General features: G+C 40.6%; 1 protein-coding gene across 1 annotated transcript in view; it reads right to left on the minus strand.

The window, feature by feature from the left end:
- The window catches only part of DHTKD1 (dehydrogenase E1 and transketolase domain containing 1), a 62754-nt gene that overhangs the window by 20525 nt on the left and 15984 nt on the right, over window positions 1-26245 (minus strand). The window contains exons 2-10 of the mRNA XM_036280816.1: window positions 24168-24323; window positions 22785-22996; window positions 21772-21966; window positions 17229-17498; window positions 11387-11558; window positions 8313-8511; window positions 5989-6301; window positions 4254-4338; window positions 2977-3116 (exon numbers count right to left, since the gene is read on the minus strand). Of these exons, the coding sequence (XP_036136709.1) occupies window positions 2977-3116; window positions 4254-4338; window positions 5989-6301; window positions 8313-8511; window positions 11387-11558; window positions 17229-17498; window positions 21772-21966; window positions 22785-22996; window positions 24168-24323 (1742 nt within the window). The remainder of the gene's footprint in view (window positions 1-2976; window positions 3117-4253; window positions 4339-5988; window positions 6302-8312; window positions 8512-11386; window positions 11559-17228; window positions 17499-21771; window positions 21967-22784; window positions 22997-24167; window positions 24324-26245) is intronic.

The raw sequence follows: 26245 nt of genomic DNA on the forward strand, positions 1-26245 counted from the left end.
CTGACATGCCCACTCATTTTCTTTTTTTTCTTAATCCTCACCCGAGGATATTTTACATTAATCTTCAGATAGAGCTGGAGAGAGAGAGGGAGAAAGAGAGAGAGAAATATCAATGTGAGAGAGACATATCAATTGGTTGCCATCCACACAACCCCATCTGGGACCGGGGACAAACAGCAAATGAGGTATATGCCCTTGCCTGGAACCAAACCCGGGACTCTTTGGTCCTCAGGTGATGCTCTTACCGCTGAGCCATACCAGCCAAGGCCCCACTCATTTTCTAAATCCACTGGTCTTTGGATTTTTCTCCCAACTTCATCACCTAACTCCCCTATTCTGAACCTCTGAGCCTCACTGGCTTTCTCCTCTCAGCAGATAGATAACCAAAAGCTAAAAACCAAAACAAGAAATAGTCTCAATCAGTGCTCTCCAGCTATTGCTTCCTTTCAGTCAAACTTCTAGAACGAATTATCTAATCTACTTTGTCTCTACCTCCTTAACTCTTGTTTACCCTTCAACCAGTATATTCTCACTTCTGCTTTCATAACTCCCCTAAAATAGCTCTACATAAAAATGGGATAGCCCAATCTACACAGGAAAAAAAAAAAGCTCTACCTAAGGTCAACCCTTGACCTTCTAGTTGCCAGGTCCAATGACCACGTTATTCTTCCTCTTATCTGACTCCTCCCCATCCTTGAGTTCAATGACACAGTGACTCTAGTTCTCTTCCTGCCTTCCTGGATGCTGTTTAGGAAAATACTTTTCCTGTGACAGACACTTAAATGTTGTTTTTCCCAACACTCTATCCTTTGGCCCTTTTCTCACTCTGCTCTCTCTCAGAGAGTTTCTCCCACCCCTGTGATTTCAAACACTCATCCACCCCAATTACTTCCAAATCCAGATCTAAAGACCAGATTCCTTCCTTAGTTCCAGACTGACTTACCTTTAATTGCCTGATAGAAACCTCTATGACATTCATTCCCCACTAAGTCAAATGTCCAAAATTGATTCCCTTCCTTACCAAACCTACTCCTTCTTCTTCACTCTCTGTTTGGGTAAATGCCGTCATCACACACCAGTTGTCTAAGTCACAAAGCTAGAAGATAACTGAGACAAGTCTTTCTTCTTCATTCTCTGCATCTACCACTACGTCCTTTAGCTGAATAGTTCTCAAATCTGGCCCCATCTTCCACCGGCACTGTTACTGCCCTAATTCAGGTCCTCAAGACTTCCTGCCTAGATGACTGAAAAGCCTCCTTAAAAATTGTCCTAAATTCTCATTCTTTTTCAACCTAGAACTCCAAAGTATTATCAGGAGTGACCTTTCTAATATGAAATCAGATTACCTGTAAAGAATTCTCTTTTACGTAATACTCAAAGTTTTTCACATGTGGGTAGTCCTATCTGGCTTATCTCCTCTTTTTTACTCCTGTATCTACTTTGCAGTTTACCCTCCAGTCATATGAAGCTACTTGTAGTTCCCTGGGCATGTTAGTTCCTCTTTCTTCTGTTTTTTATGTGCTATTGTGTCCACTTTGAATGTTCTGTCTTCATGTGTTAGAACAGCGACTCCCAATGTCCTTCAGTTCCCAATTGAAATCTGGCTTCCCTGCCAAACTTTTCCTGATGTCTCCAAGTAGGATAAGATGTTCCTTCTCCTATTGACTACTGCACTTTGTACTTTAGTATACCTTATTTTCTTGAATCTACTAATGCTTTTATTTATTTCAAAAAGTATTTAAGATGGCTTGTAGGCACACATAATATATAACATGACAGTGCAAAGTAAGTGCAGAGAAAGATGAGAAATTAAGATCAAGAAACAACAGAGTTGAGGAAAAGACATCATCTGGTAACCTACTCACTTTTATCAAGGCTATTGTGGCCTCTACCCCTTCATAGAAGCCATTATATATATTTTTGAAGAGTGTATATATTCATTGTTTTATTTTCTGATTTTATCGAAGCCATTATTAAAGAGAGTGCTGGTTAGTTACAGAATTCATGGTGTACACAATAAAGACAAACCAAAATCAATCAGGTGTTTCTCCCAGGGTCTTCATGTAAAGTACACGGTACCAGATAATAAATGAAATCTTTGACAGTATCCTCATAAAAAAGACAAGGCGTTTAGTTAGGGTTTTTCAAATATTAATATTTAAAGCGAATTGATACTACATATCAAAATCACAATTTAATAAAAATCATCGGTGGGTGGGTGGGGGAAATATTAAACATTTCAGTATCTAGATCATCAATCTGACTTAATACAAGGGTGGACTTTAGACTAACTTAAAGAAAAGATAAGCACTATGTCCCTTAAGTAATCTTCCTGGAATTTTCCTTTTGACAAGTAAACCTTTTTATAAATATTGATATCAGTGAACTCAAGATTATACTCTCAAATGGCTGGAGTAGGAAAAAAAAGGACAGACCACTAATTGTACCTTAGAGGATAATTTAGTTCAATAAATATCATGTGCCAGACATATGCTAGTTGTTGAAGAAACAAAAATGAGAAGACCTGGTGGTCCCTGCCCTTGACTCTAACGAGTATAGCTCAGTGACTGACACACGAAAATATGCGACAATAGATATATTCATCAAGCCTACTAAACCTTAGGGAATAAAGTAATGATGAAATGACTTTTTTTTTAATAGGAAAGAAATGTTGGCTAATTATTAACATCTTAGATTTACTCTAATGAATCCAGCAATATATAGTCTATAATGTCAATTTTTGATTGACAAAATGAACATCAATTTGACTTTTACATAATTGCAGATAAGTAGCCAGAGTAAAATAATTAGTCTACTTGCTAATATGTTACTTCCATTCCAAATTTATAATCCTATATCGTCTATCCACTCAGCATCTCTTTACTTCAAAAAGCATTGAACCAGTAGTTGCTTAAAGAATCCTATAACTATAATCATCAGCATCTGGACTTTACAATAGATAAGGAAACATCCTACCTCTAGAAACCCCTTCTGATTCGGGTCCATATGGTTCAGAGGGATGTAGGTGTCATCAGTCTTCTGGCAAACAACCATTGCGTGCCTTTGACTAAACGTCCCACGGCCAACATCTTGGCCACTCAGACGGACATTAAAACCTTAAGCAAGCAAGAGGGAAAAAATATCAATTCCCATGAATAACCTACTCATAATAAGACATGGTGACACTGAATTCTTATACATCAGCTTGTCCTGAGAATTTTTCTTAGCATAATAGATTATCCTTATTAAAATATACCAGTCCTATATGCAAAAGTCTGTAGTCAAGGTGAGATTGTGTAAGAATGGAGAGTCAACATTTGCCCTACAATTTTTGGAGAAAAGTATCTTTCCAATACATCCAGCCCTGAGCTCTTTCTTTTCCAGGTATAATTGTTCTGTTTTCTGATGAAGGCTATCAACATGACACATACTAAGATTAAATAATATTGTCAGGTAAAAAAAAGGTAAAGTGTTTTATAATCTCTCCAGTCAATGAAAATAATAGGAGGTAGTTGTCACCTTAAAATCTGCGGAGATCAGAGGGTTTCTAGGGGGCAAAAAGGAGAAACATCTGTAACAAAAATAAATTAATAAAAATTGAGGGAAAAAAAAATCTGCAGAAATCATGCCCTGGCCAATTTGGCTCAGCTGTTAGCGCATGGACCCGTGGACCAAAGAGTCACGAGTTCGATTCCGACCAAGGGCACATACCTCAGTTGCGGTTTGGTCCCGGTCCTGGTCAGGCCCTGTGGGAGGCAACTGATCAATGTGTCTCTCTCACATCAATGTTTCTCTCTCTTCCCCTCCCTTACTCTCTCCCACTTTATCTGAAGATAAACGGAGAAATAACCTTGGGTGAGGGTTTGAAAATAATAGTAATAATAATAAATAAAACCTGTAGAGATCAGCCCTGGCTGGTTTGGCTCAGCGGTTTAGAGCATTGGCCTGTGGACTGAAGGGTCTCTGGTTTGATTCCTGTTCAAGGGTGCATACCTGGGTAGAAGGTTCAATCCCAGCCCTCTTCAGGGTCGTGTAGGAGGCAACCAATCAATGTGTGTCTCTCACGTTGATCTTTCTCTCTCACTCTTTCTCTCTCCCACCCTCCCCCTTTCCATTCTATCTAAAAAAAAATAAAATAAAAAAGTCAATACAGGTGAGGATTAACATACAAATTAAAATCTGCAGAGGTCACATGTAACAAACGTCATATTAAAGCATCCCCTACCAGCTGTGCAGCTAAACAAACTTCTTACCTTGAGCAAGTAAGGAGCCCAAGGCGAGAGCTTCTGCCGTGGCCCAGTCTAACTTGGTTCCATCCATCATCTTCTCCAGTCTAGACTGTGAAATTGAAGGGGAGAAAAAAAAAACTTTTATGAGTCTATATCCTTTTTCACAGAGTTCAAAATATATAATGCAACAATGGAAAGTATCAAAAACAATGTTAAACTAAACAGAGCAGAAGAATACATAAAAGTCTAATAGCAATCATATGACATTTTATTTTATTTATTTTTAATAATTTTTCTTTATTGATTTTTAGAGAGAGAGAGGGAGTGATAGAAACATCAATAAGAGAGAACATCGATTGGCCATCTCCTGCATGCCCCCCACTGGGAATCAGGCCCACAACTTGGGCATGTACCCTGACTGGGAATTGAACTAGAAACCTATTGGTGCATAGGTCGATGCTCAACCACTGAGCCACACCAGCCAGGCAATCACATGACATTTTATTTTTTTTATTTTTATTTATTTTTATCCTCACCCGAGAACATTTTTCCATTTTTTTGTTCAGAGAGAGCGGGAGGGAGAGAGAGAGAGAAACATCGATGTGAAGGGACACATCGAGTGGCTGCCACCCGCACGACCCACCAGGGCCGGGGACAAACTGCAACCGAGGTACGTGCCCTTAGCGGGAACCGAACCCGGGTCTCTCAGGACCGCAGGCCGACGCTCCAACCGCTGAGCCAAACCGGCCAGGGCTCACATGACATTTTAAAACAGGCAAAACAGCCCTGGCCGGTTTGGCTCAGCGGTTGGAGCGTCGGCCTGCGGTCCTGAGAGACCCGGGTTCGGTTCCCGCTAAGGGCACGTACCTCGGTTGCAGTTTGTCCCCGGCCCTGGTGGGTCGTGCGGGTGGCAGCCACTCGATGTGTCCCTTCACATCGATGTTTCTCTCTCTCTCTGTTCCTCTCTCCCTCCCACTCTACCTGAACAAAAAATGGGAAAATGTCCTCTAGTGAGGATGAAAAAAAAAATAAAATAAAACAGGCAAAACACACAGGTGCTCAGGTTAGTTGTTAACCCTGAGGATGAATGAGAGATGGCAGCAGGGAGGGCTTCATGGGGAACGGTATTTATAATATTCTATCTCTTCACTTGGATGGTAAGAACGTAGTTTGTTTTAGTAGTCGCTATACCTATAATTAACCCCCAACTGAAGTTAGTGTTTTGAAAATAATTCAAATGTCAAAGTTTCTTCATCCAAGTTTAAGAAAGATGAAGGCCTTGAATTGCTTATTCTCCTGTTTTCAGCACTGAGAGTCCTGCATTCCAGGAAATCCCTGAGTCCCAGGCAAACCAGGAGGGTTTGTCGCATCTATATTTAACATGAGACAATATGTAAAACCTCAACATGATTAAGGGTCTAAATAGCTGACTCCAGGGGTGTGCTGGTTTTTATTTATTATATTTAAGCCACTCAAAAGAATGAAAGGGTTTTCTGGTCAGAAAAATCCAAACGGGCATTCCAGTGTTGCTGTACATTTAATGTATTGAACATGTATGAAAGAAGGAAGGAAAGAGAGAAGTAGACAAAATTGGAGTTAATTGTTTATCAGTACCAAAACACCATTGGGATCTGTTTCCAGAACATAATAACACACAATAAATATCTGTCAAATGAATTAGCCAACCAAATGACCAGACAAACATTAATCTTTTGTTGCACAAGAAACAAACAGTAACCAGGATTTCAGGGTTCCCCACCTGAACATACATCTTCAGAAGGTGACTGTGCATCTGGAGTTCCTCTGGCACCTCCACAGACTTGCCACCAATAAACCGCAGGAGGTCTAGGGGCACACCTGTGTTCCAGGTGGTAATGCGAGCTTCAGGCTGAACCAGGCCCTGCCAGTGGGCCTGCAGGTGAGTGGCAGGGGGGCTATAGTGGGTCAGGTTAGTCAAATGGTCATTTAACTTTGCATAGTAGGAGGCTTTGATTTCTGACACCTCCTCCTGGGTCATGAGTCCTTTGGCAATAAGGTGCTCTGCATATGTGTCTGGAATGCTCTTTCGGGCTCTGTCCAAGAAAGAGGGGAAAAAGAATCCATCTGATTTGTAAAAATCGAAGAGAGACAGATACAGTCATTGTCAAAGATGTTGTGGAGTGTCATGGCTGTAAAATGGCATCCAGGAAATGCTTTGAAACTAGCTAGAGGGGGTGGTTGTATGACACTGAAAATGCTACTGAATTTTAAATGGTTCATTTTATGTCATGTGACTTTCACTCCAATAAATTATTTTCTTCAAAAAGGCAATGGTGAGTAACAACTTCATCCAGGCAAGCAAGAGAAAACAAATTTATCCTTATGAATTTTTGTCTATATTCAGGTAGAAATAATTAATAGTTTTTCTATCAACTGATAAATTCAGTTATTTATAGGACTGACCTACATAATCTACCCATTCAGTGCCCCTTTGTTTTAAAAAGTATTGACTCCACAGTTGCCAACATCTGTTTCAGGTGTCTTTAAGAATCTTGTACCTATTCAGTTCCTGGATTTTATAACAACAGTAATAATAATGTCACTCTACATCTGAATAACACTTTAAAGTGTAAGGTCTGGCCCTGGCTGGTTTGGCTCAGCGGTTGGAGCATCGGCCTGAGGACCAAAGAGTCCCAGGTTCGGTTCCCGCTAGGGGCACATACCAAAATAATAATAATAATAATAATAATAATAATAATAATAAAATTTTAAGTGTAAGGTCTGTTCATATTATCATATTTAATCCTGACCAAAGTGAGAGGTAGGCAGGATACATTATTTCAAGTGGGGCGCTGGGACACATGAAGTAATTCAACTGCTAAAATAAACTCAGAGCTAGAGAACCCAGATTTATTCTTCCAAGAGCAGTCTGCTACCTATGACCAGAAAGGTTCGTGAAATGTCACCAAGTTTATTCCTCTGTTTTAATTAATTTCTGTGAGGAAATAAAGTAAAGAAGAGAGATCTATTTTACTTTCTAGTATCTAAAAGAACATTCCAAAGTGAAATTTCTGTCACATTAACCTTTCGACTCAGCACTGTCCAACAGAAATATAATATAAGCCAATGTGGAATTTTAAATTTCCTAGTGGTCATATTAGAAAAAGTACAAAGAAACAGGTGAAATTAATTTTAATCACACTTACTTAACTCAATATATCCAAAATATTGTCACTTTAATATCTAATCAATATAAAAATTATTATTGAGATAGTTAACATCTCTTTATATAAAGTCTTTGAAATCTGGTGTGTAGATTACATTCATAGCACGTCTCCATCAAGACATACCACATTTCAAGCACTTAGTAGCCACTTAAGTGGTTTCTATCGGACAGCACAGTTCTGGACATTCATTAAAATCCATCATGTAGCCCTGGCCGGTTTGGCTCAGCAAGTTAGAGCGTTGGCCTGCAGTCCAGAGAGACTCGGGTTCGGTTCCGGCTAAGGGCACGTACCTCGGTTGCAGTTTGTCCCCAGCCCTGGTTGGTCGTGTGGTGGCGGCCACTCGATGTGTCCCTTTCACATCGATGTTTCTCTCTCTCTCTCTCCCTCTTCCTCTCTCTCCCTCCCACTCTATCTGAACAAAAAATGGAAAAATGTCCTCAGGTGAGGATAAAAAAAAAAAAATCCATCATGTAACATCTTGCCAAGGCACAGAGAAGGTCTCCAACTATAGTTTGCAGAAGTGGATCATGGAGGTTCTTTTTCTGATCCTGTCAATGCCATACTAAGTAACTTCAGGCAATGCTCTGCCTAAGTCCTCCTCTTCCATCTTCTCATCTGCTAAGTGAGGTTGTTAAGTTGCCCTCTTTGTTCATTGAGAAAACATGTCAAGTTTGAAGAATACGGGAAGCTTTTCTGACACTCACAGGATGACCATTCCAGTCTACCCAGGAGTTTGGAGTCCCAGTTTTAGCACTGAAAGTTTCATGTCCCAGGCAAACTAAGAGAGCTGGTCATTCTAATCGAGAGTGTCTGATAAAAATCATAACGTGAGCACTATGGGGAAGAGGGCATATTAAATAAAGGTATATAATCATACCTGATGATTTTGTACATGACCGGGTTTGTGAAGAAGGGCTCATCCAGCTCATTGTGGCCCCACTGCCTATAGCATAACAGATCAACAATCACATCCTTCCGGAATTGGCGCTGGTATTCAAAAGCCAGTCGTGTGGCATGGACCACTTCCTCTGGGCTATCTCCATTGACATGAATGATGGCACAGCCCACAAGCTTCCCTGAAGCACAGAAGACCAAAATGAAGTGGGCCAGTTCACCCCGACAACATTAACCCAGCGCCAAGTCCTGTTGCCTTTGTAGAGAGGCAGCCCACATCCTCAAAGACAGTTTGGGTTGGAGTCCGGCTGACAAGAATGAGTTCAAGTTACAGTTCTGGACTTACTGTGTGACCTTGGTAAAGTTGTGAATCTCAGTCTGCCAATCTATAACACCAGGATAATAGCTCCTATCTGTTGGCGTTGTTGTAAAGATTAAATGAGCTAAGGCATATAAAGTGCTTAACAGTGTCTGGTGCGTAATAACTAATATTTAGTTTGTTATTGTCATTATTACTAGTATCTTTCTTCCTAAAATAAAGAATCATGAGAAGATGCATTCTAAAAAAAAAATGGCCCTGGCCAGTTTGGCTCAGCGGTTAGAGCGTCGGCGAGAGACCCGGGTTCGGTTCCCGCTAAGGGCACGTACTTCGGTTGCAGTTTGTCCCCGGCCCTGGTTGGTCGTGCGGGTGGCAGCCACTCGATGTGTCCCTTCACGTCGATGTTTCTCTCTCTCTCTCCCTTCCTCTCTCTCCCTCCCACTCTATCTGTATAAAAAAAAATGGAAAAATATCCTCGGGTGAGGATAAAAAAAAAAAAAAATTTAAAAAAAAAAAAAAAAAAAAAAAGAATTTTTTCCAAAGAGAAGTTCAAGAATGAGTTTTCAGTATCTCTAACTAATCACAAAAAAATCACATAGCCCCAAAAGGCATCCAAGCCATGCTTTGGGTCTGAAACAGAATAGGTCCCACCATCTAACAGTACTTATAACTCTGTGAAGTAGGGTCTGGGTAATAAAAGTCCTGCATTTCTGCCCTGGTCAGGTAGCTTAAGTTGGTTAAGAGTGTCATCCTGATATGCCAAGATTGTGGGTTTAACCCCAATCAGGGCACATACAAGAAATGACCAATGAATGCATAAATAAGTAGAACAACAAATAGATGTTTCTTTTTCTCTCTCTCTCAAAATAATAAATATAATTTATTATTTTTAAAAATTATTATACATATATGTATATATAATATATATTTATAGTATATAGCATGGACCCATACAGTATATATATTTAAATCCTGCATTTCTGCCCTGGTCGGTTTGGCTCAGTGGTTAGAGTGTCAGCCCACGGACCAGTGAGTCGCGGGTTCGATTCTGGTCAAGGGCACGTACGTCTGTTGCGGCGATTTGTCCTGGCCCTGGCTGGGGTCATGTGGGAGACAGCTGCTACTCGATGTGTCCCTTTCACGTCAATGCTTCTCTTTCTCTCTCTCTTCCTCTCTCTCCCTCTTGCTCTATCTGAACAAAAATGGAGAAATGTCCTCGGGTGAGGATAAAAAAATTAAAAATTAAAAAAAATAACCTGCATTTCTCTTAATACTGCCAATTTTCATAGGTTACAACAAAGCAACCTTTCTTCTTCACATCTGATGTCTAACCAGACTACTTGGCCAAATTTAGTGGCTGAAGACATCATTTTTTAAAATAAATTTGACATGTTAAAATTTGTAAATTCAAGGTATACAGCATATAACTTTGATACTTTATATATTGTGATATGATTACCATTGAAGCAATATTTATCATATTAGACCACTATAGTGCAGTATTATTGACTATATTAATTATACTGCACATTAGAGTTCTATGGCTTTTTTACTATTCATTATTATTCACTCATTTGTACCCTTAAACATCATTAATCTTATCTCCCCTACCCCTGATCCCCTGGTGACCACCATTTTACTGGAATTTTTTTACAACTTTGATTTTTTTTTTTTAGAATTCCACATACAAGTGATAACATATAATACTTTTCTTTTTCTGTCTGGCTTATCTTGCTTAGCATAATGTGCTCAAAGGTCCATCTATGTTTTCACAAATGGATGGCAGGATATCTTCCTTTCTCATGACTGAATAATATTCCAGGTGTATATATACCATAGTTTTTTACCCATTCATCCAATGATGGACATTTGGGTTACTTCCATATCTTGGCTATTGTGAATAATGCTGCCTTAAACATGGAGTGCAGATATCTTGTCAAAATCCTGTTTTCATTTCCTTTGCATACATATCCAGAAGTGGAATTGCTGGATCTTATGGTAGATCTATTTTCAATTTTTTGAAGCATCTCCATATTGTTTTCCGTAGTGGTTAGACTAGATTACATTCCTTTTAACAGTGCACAAAAGTCCCTTTTTACCACATCCTTGCCAGTACCTATTGTCTCTTGTTTTTTTGATGATAGTCATTCCAAGAGGTGTGCAGTGATATCTCATTGTGGTTCTGATTTGCATTTCCCTGGTGATTAGTGGTGTTGAGCACCTTTTCATCTGCCTGTTGCCATCTGTATATCTTCTTAGGAGAAATATCTATTCAGTTCCTTTGCTCATTTTAATCAGATTGTTTTTACTATTATGTTAGTTCTTTATATATTTTAGATATTAACCCCTTATTGATTTGAATATATCCTTTTTGACTAAGATTTGAGTATTCCTAGTTTGAACATCCTAAAGACAATTACTCTAATGTTGACTAATTGTGTTAATCTCTGGTTTCTACCAGGCTATTCAACTGGATATTTAAGCAATTTGAGATTGCACCCTCTAAGTTCCATTCTAGTCTTGTCTCCTTGAATATAAAGAGTATGCTCAGAGTTTATTAACTTAACAATGTGAAAGGTGACTACTGACAGTATGTGATCCAAAATTTAAAATGGGATAATTAAAAATAAATAAATAAAATGGGATAAACAGTGAGGTTCGCTGTACCAAGTGAACTAGAAGTTTCTCTAGAAATTCCTTGTCTGACCCAGCAACACTACCAATTCTGTGTTACATACCAATATCACTACAGTATAAGGAAGACCTTCCTCTTTCCGCCGGAGTGGTGTAACCCAGCTGGTTATTGACAATCAGATGAACACTTCCACCAATTCTGTAATGTGGGAGATTAGAGAGCGTAAATGTTTCAGGAACAATCCCTTGACCACAGAAAGAAGCATCACCGTGAACCTAAATTACAGGGAGAAAAAAAAAAAAAAGGAATATAAGCTATGGAGAAATTCAGGTTTTCAGATTGAAATACATTGTTTTCAGATAATAACAAGAAGAAAGCCCTGGCCGGTTTGGCTCAGTGGTTAGAGCGTCGGCCTGCGGTACAGAGAGACCCGGGTTCGCTTCCCGCTAAGGGCACGTACCTCGGTTGCAGTTTGTCCCCGGCCCTGGTTGGTCGTGCGGGTGGCAGCCATTCAATGTGTCCCTTCACATCGATGTTTCTCTCTCTCTTCCTCTCTCTCCCTCCCACTCTGTCTGAACAAAAAAATGCAAAAATGTCCTCGGGTGAGGATAAAAAAAAAAAAAAAGAAGAAAAACAACCACCTTCTCACTGCTCCTCTGCCCTCCTAAAAATCTGCTGGTTGTAGGATTCTCTAATGATTATGCTGATCTAAAGAAGCTTTCAAAGATGCTAAATCAGTTCTTCTCCCCTTGCAGCCACTACCAATTGACCTACTCCTTCCACTCCATATCATCACCTATACCCATCACTTCTAATATACTCATAACAATCTAGTACATACAGCAGCACCATAGAAGGAAGGGATATTGGAGGTGCAAAAAAGAAAATCAGCCCTAGTAAAACTTTCATGGAAATAGCTTTCTAGATATAAGGAACAGTGCATGGCTTTGAACTCCCTTCTTGCCAATCAACCCTGCCCCAGAAAAAAAGAGAAACAGGATGCTTTGAGGAAAAATCAAAATGTTATGAGAGAATGTCTAAAATGTGCTACTCTTCCTAAACATTTGAAGTCTGCTAGATCATAATATTATAAAATCTGGTGGACAAAAGGTAGCAGAGAAGGGGGATTATTTTTTTTATTTTTTATTTTTTTAGAAAAGCTGAAAACAAATAATAAGGAAATTATAGATCTTAGAAGAAAATGTAAGCCCTACAGATTTTGTGCTAAAAAGACAATTATCATAAATAGTCAAGATGCTGAACTAAAGAATAAAATGATCTGATATGCCCTAACTTAAAGCAATCTTTGTGGCTCTAATAATAATAGAATTAAAATACCTAAATATGAATTAAGAAAAAATACTTAGTTCATTTTTTTTTTTGGTACATGCCCCTAGAGGGAACCGAACCCAGGACTCTCTGGTCCACAGGCCAATGCTCCAACCGCTGAGCCAAACCAGCCAGGGTTCTTAGTTCATTTTTAATGACATTGTTAATGTCCTGTAGAGAGTTATTTTTATATAAGTAGAATATTTTGAGTAAGAAAGGAAGCACTTCTCTGCCTAAGTGAAATTTCCAGTCCACACATTTCCATTGCTAGGGTCGATAGGGATAACTGACATTTTGGAATATTTATACATAATAATAACATACCCTTACATTATCTCCACAGCACTATACATTATCTTTATTAATCCACTCAAAAATCAGGTACAGATAAGGAAGGGGGGGTACAGATAAGGAAGTCACTACTGTTCTTTTTACAGATGAGAAAATCAAGAGTCAGAAACAGTATATATTTCACACAGCTTGCACTAGACACTAGATCTGTGATTGTGATATCTCCATTTTTCTGTGTATTAAGGAACTTATTATGTTCATGTTCTCACTTAATCCTCAGAATATGATGAGGAATGTAATATACTTTCATTTTAACTATGAGATTTAGAGAACACATGTAACAGAACCATGCACACCAAGCACAAGGCAGCAAAGTCAGGATGTGAACTCAGGTGTTCTTGGTTCCAGAGTGTTTGTCTTTTCTACACTGTGTTACATTGTAAATCCAGTTGGCAGTGTCACATTGGGGCACACAGAGTCAAAGGTTTCCTCAGCCTTAGGCTCCCTTGCTGATCGGATTTCTTGTGCAGTAGGGATGCAAAAGGAGGTCAGTAAAGCAAGAAAGAGAGATACATGCCTTTTCTGCTCCTTTACAAAAATGTTACAGTAGAGCAGGGGTGGGGAATCTTTTCTCTGCCAAGGGCCATTTGATATTTATAACATCATTTACAGGCCATACCAAAAAAAAAATCAACTTAAAAATTAACCTGCTAGCCCTGACCAGTTTGGCTCAGTGGTTGGAGGGTCGGCCTGCAGACCAGAGAGTCCTGGATTCAGATCCCACTAGGGGCACGTACCAAAAAAAAAAAAAAAAAAAGTTAACCTGCTAGCCCAGCTAGTGTGACTCAGTGGTTGAGCGGACTGAGAAATCTCCATTCGATTCCAGTCAGGGCACATGCCGGGGTTGTGGGCTTGATCCCCAGTAGGGGGCGTGCAGAGGCAACCAATGGATGGTTCTCTCTCCCATGGATTTTTCTGTCTGTTTCTCTCTCTCCTTTCCTCTCTATCTAAAAATCAATAAAAATATATTTTTAAAAAATCAACCTGCCAGCCCGGCCAGTGGGGCTCAGTGTATTGAGAATTGGTCCATGGACTGAGAGGTCCCTGTTTGATTTCCGGTCAGGGCACATGCTCGGGTTTTGGGCTTGATCCCCAGTAGGGAACGCGGAGGAGGCAGCCAATCGATGTCTCTCTCATCGATGTTTCTATCTCTCTCTCCCTTCCTCTCTCTCTAAAAAATCAATTAAAAAAATACTTAAAAAAAATTAACCTGCTATATTTGGTCAGGCTAATTAGTGAGGTGTATGATGTTAGCTGGTATTGATTTTGGGGGCCTGATACGACCTGTGGGCCAGACATTCCCCACCCCTGCAGCAGAGGAATTGATAAGAACATAACATATGTAACTTGCATCATTGTATCCTGGTTTTAGGATTCTTGTTGCTAAAGCACACCTGTGTCATTTGCTAATTTCATTTTCCTCTTAAATAAAGAAAGAAACCACTCTACTATGTTCCATAAAGCTTTGTGGGATTAAGAGTCCATAAGCACAAACATGCTAGGTGAAGTGGCAGCTGCTCAGCCAAACATGACATGAGCGGGGCGGGGATGGAGACACACACACAAGATCACAAATGAGAATCCACTTTTACCAGGTCCGGGACTAAGAAAAATAGAAAACAGCAGAAAAAGTAGCATCAGGAATCTCACTCACCATGATTCTGTAGGCTCTCCAAATTCAGAGTTCCCACAAGAAATTAGAATCATGTACTTGAGCAACGTAAGACATGCACAGACAGAGCAAGGCAAAATATTTTGGGAACACAAAGTAGACAAAAGTGGGCAGTGTCCCATCACTTTAAACAAAATGCCATTTTTACCTCTTACTTCAGAAATCAATCATTTTTTAAAATATATTTTTATTGATTTTGTTTTAGAGAGAGAAAGGAAGAGAAAGAGAGAGAGATGTGAGAGAGATATATTGATTGGCTGCCTCCTGCACGCCCCCTACTGGGGATCAAACCCACAACCCGAGCATGTGCCCTGCCCGGGAATCGAACCAGGACCTCTCGTTCCTGGGACCACCCTCAATCCACTGAGCCATACTGGCTGGCCAGAAATCAATCTTAAGATCTGCCTAATGTAGTGGGTAAATGTAAAGGACCAAAACATTTTAGAGCAGCGGTTCTCAACCTGTGGGTCACGACCCCTTTGGGGGTCGAACGACCCTTTTATAGGGGTCGCCTAAGACATAACAGTAGCAAAATTATAGTTATGATGTAGCAACAAAAATAATTTTATGGCTGGGGGTCACCACAACATGAGGATCTGTATTAAATGGTCATAGCATTAGGAAGGTTGAGAACCACTGTTTTAGAGTATCATGAGTTAAGTCAAGAGAAAGGTAAAAAGACTATCTGGCTAATGATTTGAAGATACTATTTAGAAATACTGTGGCAGGATAGTAAGAAGCTAGGGAAATCCCTGACAAGTGGAATAAGGGAAACTGAGACAAAATAAACAAGACAAACAATTTGCGTAATTTACAGGCAGCTAATGAATCATAAGGTTTTATCTTTCCTAACCAAGGACACTTAGGAACAAATGGTTTACACATTCCAGACTGTCCTGGGCAGACGGGCCTTAGTCAGGGTCCCTCTTCAATAATGTTCTTTTTTTTTTTTTTATCCTCACCCGAGGACATTTTTCCATTTTTTGTGCAGATAGAGCAGGAGGGAGAGAGAGGAAGAGAGAGAGAGAGAGAGAAACATCAATGTGAAGGGACACATTGAGTGGCTGCCACCCGCACGACCAACCAGGGCCGGGGACAAACTGCAACCGAGGTACGTGCCCTTAGCGGGAACCGAACCCGGGTCTCTCCGGACCGCAGGCCGATGCTCCAACCGCTGAGCCAAACCGGCCAGGGCTTCAATAATGTTCTTTAAAAATAAAAGAAACTAACCAAAAAATAATCCCTGACCCTCTATATACACAATTTGATGAATCAAAATATTGAAGGACACCCCTGGAAAGCTAATGGATATTCTGTTAAGACCATCCCCTGAGACCTTTCAGGTTTCCTGGCCAGCAAAAGAAAGATAAAACGCCTCAAACAGATAAAAGGACCCACAGCATTCTCTCACTAAAGCACACCCACACCTTGTATCTCTGTTCTCTTTCTCCTAAACTCTAAGGGTCCCCAAGACACTTGCAACCAGGGGATCAGCGGGCAGTGGCAACTTGTCTAGGGCTTACCCCCTGAACCTGTCTCTAAGGCCTTCTTTTTCTCTGATTTTCCAGTGAGCTAACAGCAGCCCTGCCTTGGCTCACCTCTGTCACTGTGACTTTTACTTCTCAGTGAGCCAAAGCAGCCTTACCTAGGCTCTGTCCTGTTGCTTCTTCTACCTTAAGCCCTTTCTTTGCTTCACTGTCCCCACCTGTAATAAATGTACTCTCAAAATAACCTGGACTCGTGCTGTGAAATCTTTCCTAAGTCTAGTCAAGAACCCACACATTACCGGCAGGCCCGAGGCAGACCCGCTTCAGGGCCAGACCCTGCACAGTAACAATACCATATCATGATCAAATCCAGTCTGCCTACCCCCAAGTATTTTCCCCAAGTTTCTGGCCCATGAAAAATTAACACGAATAAGATAATGTGGTTATCTGTAATACACAGCCAAATATTCTACTGCCTTGGATTTATAGGTTTCTGTTGCGTTTGAAGACTCAGTTACCGATATCCAGGATTAATTATCTCCCAGTAGTTAAGGGTTAGCATTCAAATGAACACTCACATTAAAAAAAAATGTTACTCACAATCCAAACTTTAAAAAGATATCTTTTGGGTTATGAAAACCTGGGGGGTTGGGGGACAGGGGACGCAAGAGCCACACTAATAATTTGTATTCTTTACCTTAATACCAAAGACCTTCATTTTAAAACAAAAAAGCAAAAGAAAAATAAATAAATCCAGATTTGTGTAGCCTTGTTAGATAAATGTGGTTTCCTAAAAGGCCATACTTTCAGAGTAATGACATCCGTCCTCCTAGTGGTAGCTGGTATGCCAGTCAATACCCCCTTAGTTAATTCATAACTTGAGAAAGAAAAAACACAATAAAAACCACAGTCTAAAGTTAGTTGCCTTGACACTAAACCTCATATCTGTCATTGATTTTTAAAATGAGTCCAGAATATCTTTTCCCCAAAAGTTCATCTCAGTTTCATCTTGAATGTCTGCCATCTCCTTTCAGAACCGACCAACTTGGACATTCTTTCTCCATTGTCTTCCCAACCTCTGGTCTCCCTTCTGAAGCTACAAGTACCTGCAAGCAAATGACTTTGTCCCCAGGCTGAGCCGAAATGTCTGGAGAGTAGTCCCCATCCTGTCTAGACTGTTGCCTTCCACGAGTCTTGCCAACAGCCACGGGGTTAACGGCTTCCAGGTGTGAGGGGTTAGGCAGCATTGTCACATGCAGGGGATGGTGTGCACCAAAGTCCAGGTCAACCGAGGAGGTCAGGTGAGACAGGACATCTCCAGTGGCTGGAACATTTTCTGGAAATTCACTTAAGCCTTGCATTTTGCGAAACATCAGCTATTGTGGATACACATACATGTAAGAAAAAATGTTTTTTTTTATCATAACAGACACCAGGGAAGAAGTGGCTAGTTTAAATTACACAATACAAAAAAACTGTATGCACATGCTTTTATAATTATTATTATCATCCATTGTTTAAAGATAGGCACAAACTTCTAACTGCTCCAATGCACAGAACCATTTGGAGATCCTCACAATCAAATAAAGTACCAACACTGTATGAGGAGTCTAACATGACATAGTAAGTTACCTCTGCCTTGCAATAAGCAAATATTTTTTTCTTAAATACATCTGTTAGAATATATTTTCAAAAAAACTTTTTAAATTAATTTTATCAAAGGTAGAGTGGAAAATAGTATAACTTAATCCCATTTTTCTTTTTTTATCCTTACCCGAGGACATTTTTGCATTTATCTTCAGACAGAGCGGGAAGGAGAGAAGGAGGAAGAGAGACAGAGAAACATGAATGTGAGAGAAACACTCCGAGTGGCTGCCACCCACATGACCCCAACCGGGGTGGGGACAAACCGCAACCGACGTACGTGCCCTTAGTGGGAACCAAACCCGGGACTCTCTGGTCCGCAAGCTGAAGCTCTAACCGCTGAGCCAAATGGCCAGGGCTAACTTAATCCCATTTAGAGAGGATGATATATACTCTTAGCTCGAGTTACATCTAAAAAACTACATAAGTCTAATATTCAAAGGACTCCTCTACATACATTGTTTGACTTCATTTTCAGTCTTCTACATGATAGATGTTACTAGCCTTTTTTTTTTATCCTCACCTGAGGACATTTTTCCATTTTTTGTTCAGATAGACTGGGAAGGAGAAAGAGGAAGAGAGAGAGAGAGAGAAACATCGACGTGAAAGGGACACATCGAGTGGCTGCCTCCCGCATGACCCAACCAGGGCCGGGGACAAATTGCAACCGAGGTACGTGCCCCCAGCGGGAACCGAACCCGGGTCTCTCAGGACTGCAGGCCGATGCTCTAACCGCTGAGCCAAACCGGCCAGGGCTCTTGCTTGTTCACTTTACAAATGGGTGGTAAGCCCTGGCCGGTTTGGCTCAGCAGTTAGAGCATCGGCCTGTAGTCCAGAGAGACCCGGGTTTGGTTCCCGCTAAGGGCACGTACCTCGGTTGCAATTTGTCCCCGGCCCTGGTTGGGTCATGCGGGAGGCAGCCACTCGATGTGTCCCTTTCACGTCGATGTTTCTCTCTCTCTCTCTGTTCCTCTCTCTCCCTCCCACTCTACCTGAACAAAAAATGGAAAAATGTCCTCGGGTGAGGATTAAAAAAATAAATAAATAAAAAATAAAGTGAACAAGCAAGAGAAATTTAATCATTAAAGATCCTTAGCTAGTAAGTAACAAAGCTGGGTCTCAAAGCAAAGTATTTACCCAAATCAACATGCTATTTTCTTTTCTTTAAATTTTTTTTTTTTATCCTCACACGAGGACATTTTTGCATTTATCTTCAGATAGAGCAGGAGGGAGAGAGAGAGGAAGAGAGAGAAAAATCGACGTGAGAGAGACACATCGAGTGGTTGCCACCCACATGACCCCAACCAGGTTCGGGGACAAACTATAACTGAGGTACGTGCCCTTAGCAGAAACCAAACCTGGACTCTCTGGTCCGCAGGCTGACGCTCTAACCGCTGAGCAAAACTGGCCAGGGCAGCATGCTATTTTCAATTTTCCAAATTGTTTTTTTTTTACTACTTTTTTTTAATTTTTTTTTTTTATCCTCACCCGAGGACATTTTTTTGATATTTTGTTCAGATAGATTGGGAGGGAGGGAGAGGGAGAGAGAGAAACATCGACGTGAAAGGGACATCGAGTGGTTGCCACCCGCACGACCCAACTAGGGCCGGGGACAAACTGCAACTGAGGTACGTGCCCTTAGCGGGAACTGAACCCAGGTCTCTCTGGACCACAGGCCGACACTCTAACCGCTGAGCCAAACCGGCCAGGCAATTTGCCAAATTGTTTGAATGACCCAAAAGCTTCTCTAGTATTCAAAAGCTTCTTATTTACCTATCTACAGGAACATACACAGTGTATACACAGATGTGTTTGTCACAAATATGATCATTTATAATAGTTTTTGCATCTTTGAGTCATTTCTTTGTCTGAGATATTTTAGGAATGCAATTTTTGGTTTAAGAATTTCTGCATGTATAGACCACATGCTGAATATTATGCCAATCTGTGAAGATCAGTTTTATTGTCTATGCTCAAAAATGATAAAATATTATTGAAATAAAGGAAGTTAACACTTGAAAAAAAAAGTAAGAATTTCTGCATGTATCTAAGTACATGCCTTCATCTGTCAATCACTTTATCCTGTCATACTCTACTTTTTCTAAGGTATTTGTCCTTTTTTTTTAATCCTCACCCAAGGATATTTTTCTATTTGTCTTCAAATAGAGTGGGAGGGAGGGTAGGGGAGAGAAGGGGAGAGAAAGAGAGAGAGAGGGAGAGAAACATTGACATGAGAGAAACATATTGATTGGTTGCCTCCCACATGACCACAACCAGGGCTGGGGACCGGAATCGAACCCCCGACTCTTTGGTCCACAGGCTGAGGCTCCAACTGCTGAGCCAAACCGGCCAGGGTTAAGGTATTTGTCTTTTAAAAGCTGATTATCAGTCTCTTTGCATCAGAAACACTGAGGAATGAGTAATAGTGGTAAAGCTTTGCCCCTAGACATGATACCACATAGATTTTCTAATATTCTTCTTTTTTTTTTTATCTGCACCTGAGGACATTTTCTCGCATTTATCTTCAGATAGAGCAGGAGGGAAGAGAGAGACAGAAACATCGATGTGAGAGAGACACATCAACTGGTTGCCACCCACACAATCCCAACCAGGGCCAGGGACACTGCAACCGAGGTATGTGCCCTTAGCAGGAACCGAACCCACGACTCTCCGGTCTGCAGGCCAAGGCTCTAACAGCTGAGCCAAACTGGCCAGGGCAATTTTCTAATATTCTTAAGGACAACACATCCTTCGATGAGCTTTATTCACTCCATCTAACTCTGATAGTCCTTTTAACACTTGTAATTATTATTATTATTATTATTATTCTGTTAATCCACACCCATGGATATTTTCCCACTGATACTTTTAGAGAGAGTGGAAGGGAGGAAAGGATTGTGGGGGGGGGGAGAGGGAGAGAGAGAGAGAGAGAGAGAGAGAGACATTGATGTGAGAGAGACATAGGATGGTTGCCTCCTGCACAACCCTGACCAGGGCCGGGGATCGAACCTGCAACCCAGGTTTGTGCCTTTGACAGGAATCAAACCTGCAACCCTTTGGTCCGTAGGCCAGTGCTCTAACTGCTGATCCAAATTGGCCAGGGCAACATTTGTAGTTATTTTTAATCCCATGGCAAAAAAACAGGAATGATCCCTGGCCAGTTTGGCTCAGTGGTTGGAGCATCAGCCTGTGGTCCAGAGAGACCCGGGTTCGGTTCCCACTAGGAGCGCGTACCTTGGTTGCAGTTTGTCCCCGGTCCTGGTTGGTCATGCGGGTGGCGGCCACTCAATGTGTCCCTTTTGTGTCAATGTTTCTCTCTCTCTCTCTCTTCCTCTCTCTCCCTCCCACTCTATCTGAACAAAAAATGGAAAAATGTCCTCAGGTAAGGATTTAAAAAAAAACAAACATCAGTGAGGTTTATCCATGTATAATGGCCACAACCTTATTTCTCTGATGTTCCCTGACATCAGATCTCCAGTACTGACTCCCAAGTCTTTTGAAAGACTTACAGAGCAGAGCAGCTGAGCTGGACTGAACAGAAATACCAAGATTCAGTTACCTTTAAAACCACTCACTTGGGTGGTCTCTTAAGATAGCAATGTATCACTAGTTTTAGTACAACCCACTAACTATAAACTCTACAAATAAGTGAAAGGTAAAATTGACTTCTTGTAAGGTAAAATTGTATAAAATTGCACAAATCCTTGTGTTCGTTTGAACAATTTTTATGAAGTAAGCGTGCTTCAAAGAGTAGAATTTATCTATTCATATCATCCTTGAAGAAATAAACTAACCTTTAACTTCCCAGAAAGAAGAATCCATACAAGGATATGCAGAAAATCAACCTAAATACCCATTCTATCCAGCAGCATTGGGTTCCATCAATTAACTAAGCTATACTATATCCTGGACCAATGATTCATATGCTTAGTCAGTTTTCTAAAAAGAATTATTACCATCAGTTTTATTCTGTTAGAGTCAACTGCATGTCATAAAGTATTTTACCTCTGGAGGGAACTGCAGAAGGCCTGTCAGTAAATTAAGTCTCCCCCTATGGGGCATCCCAATGATGACATCGGTGATCCCACTGTAGGCTGACATTTTCAGCAGCTCATGGAAAAAGCCCATCATGCTTTCAGCTCCTTCGCCTCCATATCGCTTCACTGTGGCAAACTTGGTGGCCAAAAAGTGGTCAAATTCCTATGCAACATCACATCACACATTAGTTACCGGAAGATAGCTGACTACTTAGGTCAAAGTCAGACATGTTTATGTATGTTGTTAAAAAGACCCCCCATTGCCCCCCACCCAGTACTTCAAGTGCCTGCTGCTGTGCTCCTTCACTCCTACCCCAGAGAAAGATATGTCACCCAGAGTCCAGCAGGAAAGCCTTGCCAAGGACACCCAACCACAGTAGGGGATGCAGAGAAAATAACCTGAGAAGTAGAATAACTTACCCCAAGGGGAGCCCCCTTAAATGTGTGTTCTTGTAGAGTAGGTGCTGGGCCTCAGATTTCTGCTGCCTCAACCAGTACCTGAGTTTTAGTATCAGGTTCTACTGTACTATTTTATCAAGGCTACAAACTAGCCAACTGTCTGAATTATTGGCAGTAAACTTCTTGTCATCTTGGTATGCCTGAATCCTGATCATCACCCTGACAAATATTCAATTCCATTAATTCATATTGATTAGTCTTCCATGCATAGTTTTTTTTTTAATCACTTCAGGGAATAAAAGAGAAGATCTTAAGGATTTTGTAATCTTTTATAGAATGAATCAACAAATACACATATAAAATGTATTCTGACTCTGAGGAGAACCAGTAGCTCTGTTGTTTGGCAATCTCCTTTATCCTGCTCAGAATAAAGTGGTGTGTTATACTGTCTGTTGTGTTGATGCAATGGGCAGTAAGTGGAGGTATGTTCAGAGATTTAATGCCTAATTTCCTCTCTTCAGTATTTATATCTTTATAGGAAATGAGTTGACCTATTCCATTTATTAGCTGCTGCCTTTATACCTGAGATTCTAGCATTAGTTTGGACAGATGTTTTCGCTCTTCTGTGGTAAATGTCTCCCTTTTCAGCTCCTCAAAACGCTTTGCAAACCAGTCTTTCTCCTCCTGGCTCTGAAGTTGGGAGGTTTCGATGGAAATCTGCCCACAGTAGATTTGGTTGAGATAGGCTAATACTTCCTCAAGAGAGGCCTCGTCCTTCCCCATGTTCAATAATCCTAGGAAATGGAATCAAAGAGGTCCTCTTAAAGAAGAATCAAGCATGTAACTAATCGTAGAACATACCAAAAAATTATTTCAATTCATAGCATTTTGTTCCAAATAACCTGAATCATTATCAGTGTTTATCTATATTTTTCTAGAAGCAAAACTAAAAATATGGTCAAAGGCCATAAAGTAGTAAAACTAGAAGAGGAATAAAAATCTTTCTTCACAAGGACAGAATTATACTGTTTTATGTCAAATTTTGATTCTATAGACTTTCAACCCACTTTTCATCTCCTTCATAGCTACATAGTTTATGTCGTACCTTTATCTCAAATATATATCTACCAAAATATTCATTAGTTTGGACAGATGTTATCTATAGTATCTATAGTGTTTATTATTAAACAGTCTTAATATGAGTTAATATTGATACCAAAGCAACATTTTAAGGTAAAAGGAAATCTCCCTGATACTCAAAGAAAAGTTTGTTATATGTCATTAACTTAGCATCAAATTAGTTATCAGTCATTTGCCTAACCCTACATGAGTTAACAAACCAACATTTACTTTATATTCTTTATGGTTTCTTACAATGAACTTTAGATCTTTCATACTGATTGACTAATGCTGCAGTGAACATAGAAGTGCAAATATCTCTTCAAGATCCTGATTTCAATTCCTTTGGATAAATACCCAGAAGTGGAATTGCTGGATCATATGATGTTGCTATTTTTAATTTTCTGAGGAAACTCCATGCTGTTTTCCATAGTGGCTGCACCAATTTACGTTCCCACCAACAGTGCACAAGGATTCCCTTTCCTCTACATCCTTGCATCTTTTTTTTTTTTTTTTGTAATAGCCAATTCTAGCAGGTGTGAAGTGATATCTCATTGTGGTTTTGATTTGCACTTCCTTGAGGACTTTTTTATGTGCTTGTTGGCCATCTGTCTATAGGTTTTTGAATGCAGAGGAAATGGGCCCTATTGAAAGACCATTCTAGAACTTCAAGACTGCTCCTTCCTAACAGTGCTTGAAAGTACCCCTCATTGTCTCCTCACACCCCACGGAAGTCTCAGCTCCAGTGGGCATATGGGTTCTTCGAGAACAGAGAAAGGAGCCCCACCTCTGTTGGCAGTTAATTGTCGCATGTGACATGGAAGGTCTATTGCCAATGGGTTTTACCTGTGGTATTAAAGGGTCCCTGCAGGGTCTGCACAAGAGCTTGGATTTCAGGCACATTATCCTGCAGGGCTTGTCCAGTGAAGAGGGGGTTGATTTTGGCAGCTTTATGACCATGCTCACAATATACTGTCACCAGTCTGGCAAGTCCATGATCAACTAATTTAAGTAGAAAAGAAAGCAATATAAACAATTTAGGAAAGCAATATAAACTATTTAGGAATGCCCACAAACCACAAAAATCAGTTTTCTAAGAAGCTGTTGTGGCCTCACACATTTTTAATGCATTGCTTCTACCACCACATCTACCAGTGGTTTTTAGGATTAAAGACTCATTAAAGACTCAGAATCCACCCTAGCCGGTTTGGGTCAGTGGTTGGAGTGTCGGCCTTCGGTCCAGAGAGACCCGGGTTCGGTTCCTGCTAAGGGCACGTGCTTTGGTTGCAGTTTGTCCCCGGCCCTGGTTGGGTCATGCAGGTGGCAGCCACTCGATGTGTCCCTTTCCCATGGATGTTTCTCTCTCTCTCTCTCTCTCTCTCTCTCTCTCTCTCTCTCTCTTCCTCCCACTCTATATGAATGGAAAAATGTCCTCAGGTGAGGATTAAAAAAAAAAAAAAGATTCAGAATCCAGGAAAACACACTAATTTCCTTAAATTTATCTCATGATAACTAAAGTCATTTAAAAAACAAAATGTGCCCTGGCCAGTTTGTCTCAGCAGTTAAGAGCATCAGTCGGCGGACCAGAGAGTCCCAGGTTCGGTTCCCGCTAAGAGCATGTACCTCGGTTGCAGTTTGTCCCTGGCCCTGGTGAGGTCATGTGGGTGGCAGCCAGTTGATATGTCTCTCTCACGTTGATGTTCCTCTCTCTCTCTTCCCCCCTCTCTCCCTCTTACTCTATCTGAAGATAAATGCAAAAAATAAAAAAAATGTCCTCAGGTGAGGATAAAAATTAAATAAATAAATAAATAAACAAACAAACGAACAAAATGTACCCAGCCGGTGTGGCTTAGTGGTTGAGTGTTGATCCATGCACTAAAAGGTCACTGGCTCGATTCCTGGTTAGGGCACATGCCCAGGTTAGGGCCTGATCCCCAGTGGGGGACGTGCAGGAGACAGCCAATTGATGTTCTCTCTCATTGATGTTTCTCTCTCTCTCTCCCTCTCTCTTTCTCTCTCACTAAAATCAATAAAGAAAAAAATTTTTAAACAAAATGTAAATAGAACTATAAATGTACATTTATAAAAGAACTATGGCCTTGGCCAGTTTGGCTCAGCAGTTAGAGCATCGGCCCCCAGATCAATGAGATCCGGGTTCAATTCCGCCCAAGGGCACATACCTCAGTTGCAGTTCGTCCCTGGCCCTGGTCAGGGTAGCGCAGGAGGCAACCAGTCCATGTGTCTCTCTTGCATCGATGTTTCTCTCTCTCTCTTCCCTCCTCTCTCCCTCCTGCTCTATCTGAAGATAAATGCAAAAATGTCCTCAGGTGAGGATAAAATAAAATAAAAACTATGGACATGAATAAATATTAAAATACTTCAAATTGATAATAACTTACAATGCAGAGATTATGGATAATTAGTTCTCTTACTGCAGTGGTTCTCAACCTTCCTAATGCTGCAACCCTTTAATACAGTTCCTCATGTTGTGGTGACCCCCAACCATAAAATTATTTTCGTTGCTACTTCTAATTTTGCTACTGTTATGAATCGCCATCGGAAATATGTGTTTTCCGATGGTGTTAGGCAACCCCTGTGAAAGGGTCGTTAGACCCCCAAAGGGGTTGCGACCCACAGGTTGAGAACCGCTATCTTATTGTATAAGGTGTTTTTCAACATCTTACATAAGATATAGAGATAGGTAGAACTACAAAATGAATGCTACATTTTTTTGTTTGTTTGTTTCTTAAAGACCCCAGGTACATAGTTAGTCCACAGGCTCATGAAATCTTAGGTGAGGAAAAGATTAGAAATTATCATGTCACTCACATAGTGCGAAAAAAAATCCCCTTTGTAAAACCCTAAATGAGTGATCCCCCAGCCTCTACTTAAAGGAGAGCCATTATCTTTCAATGAATCCAATT

This window comes from Molossus molossus, unplaced genomic scaffold, assembly GCF_014108415.1.
Source record: "Molossus molossus isolate mMolMol1 unplaced genomic scaffold, mMolMol1.p scaffold_m16_p_1, whole genome shotgun sequence".
NCBI lineage: Eukaryota > Metazoa > Chordata > Mammalia > Chiroptera > Molossidae > Molossus > Molossus molossus.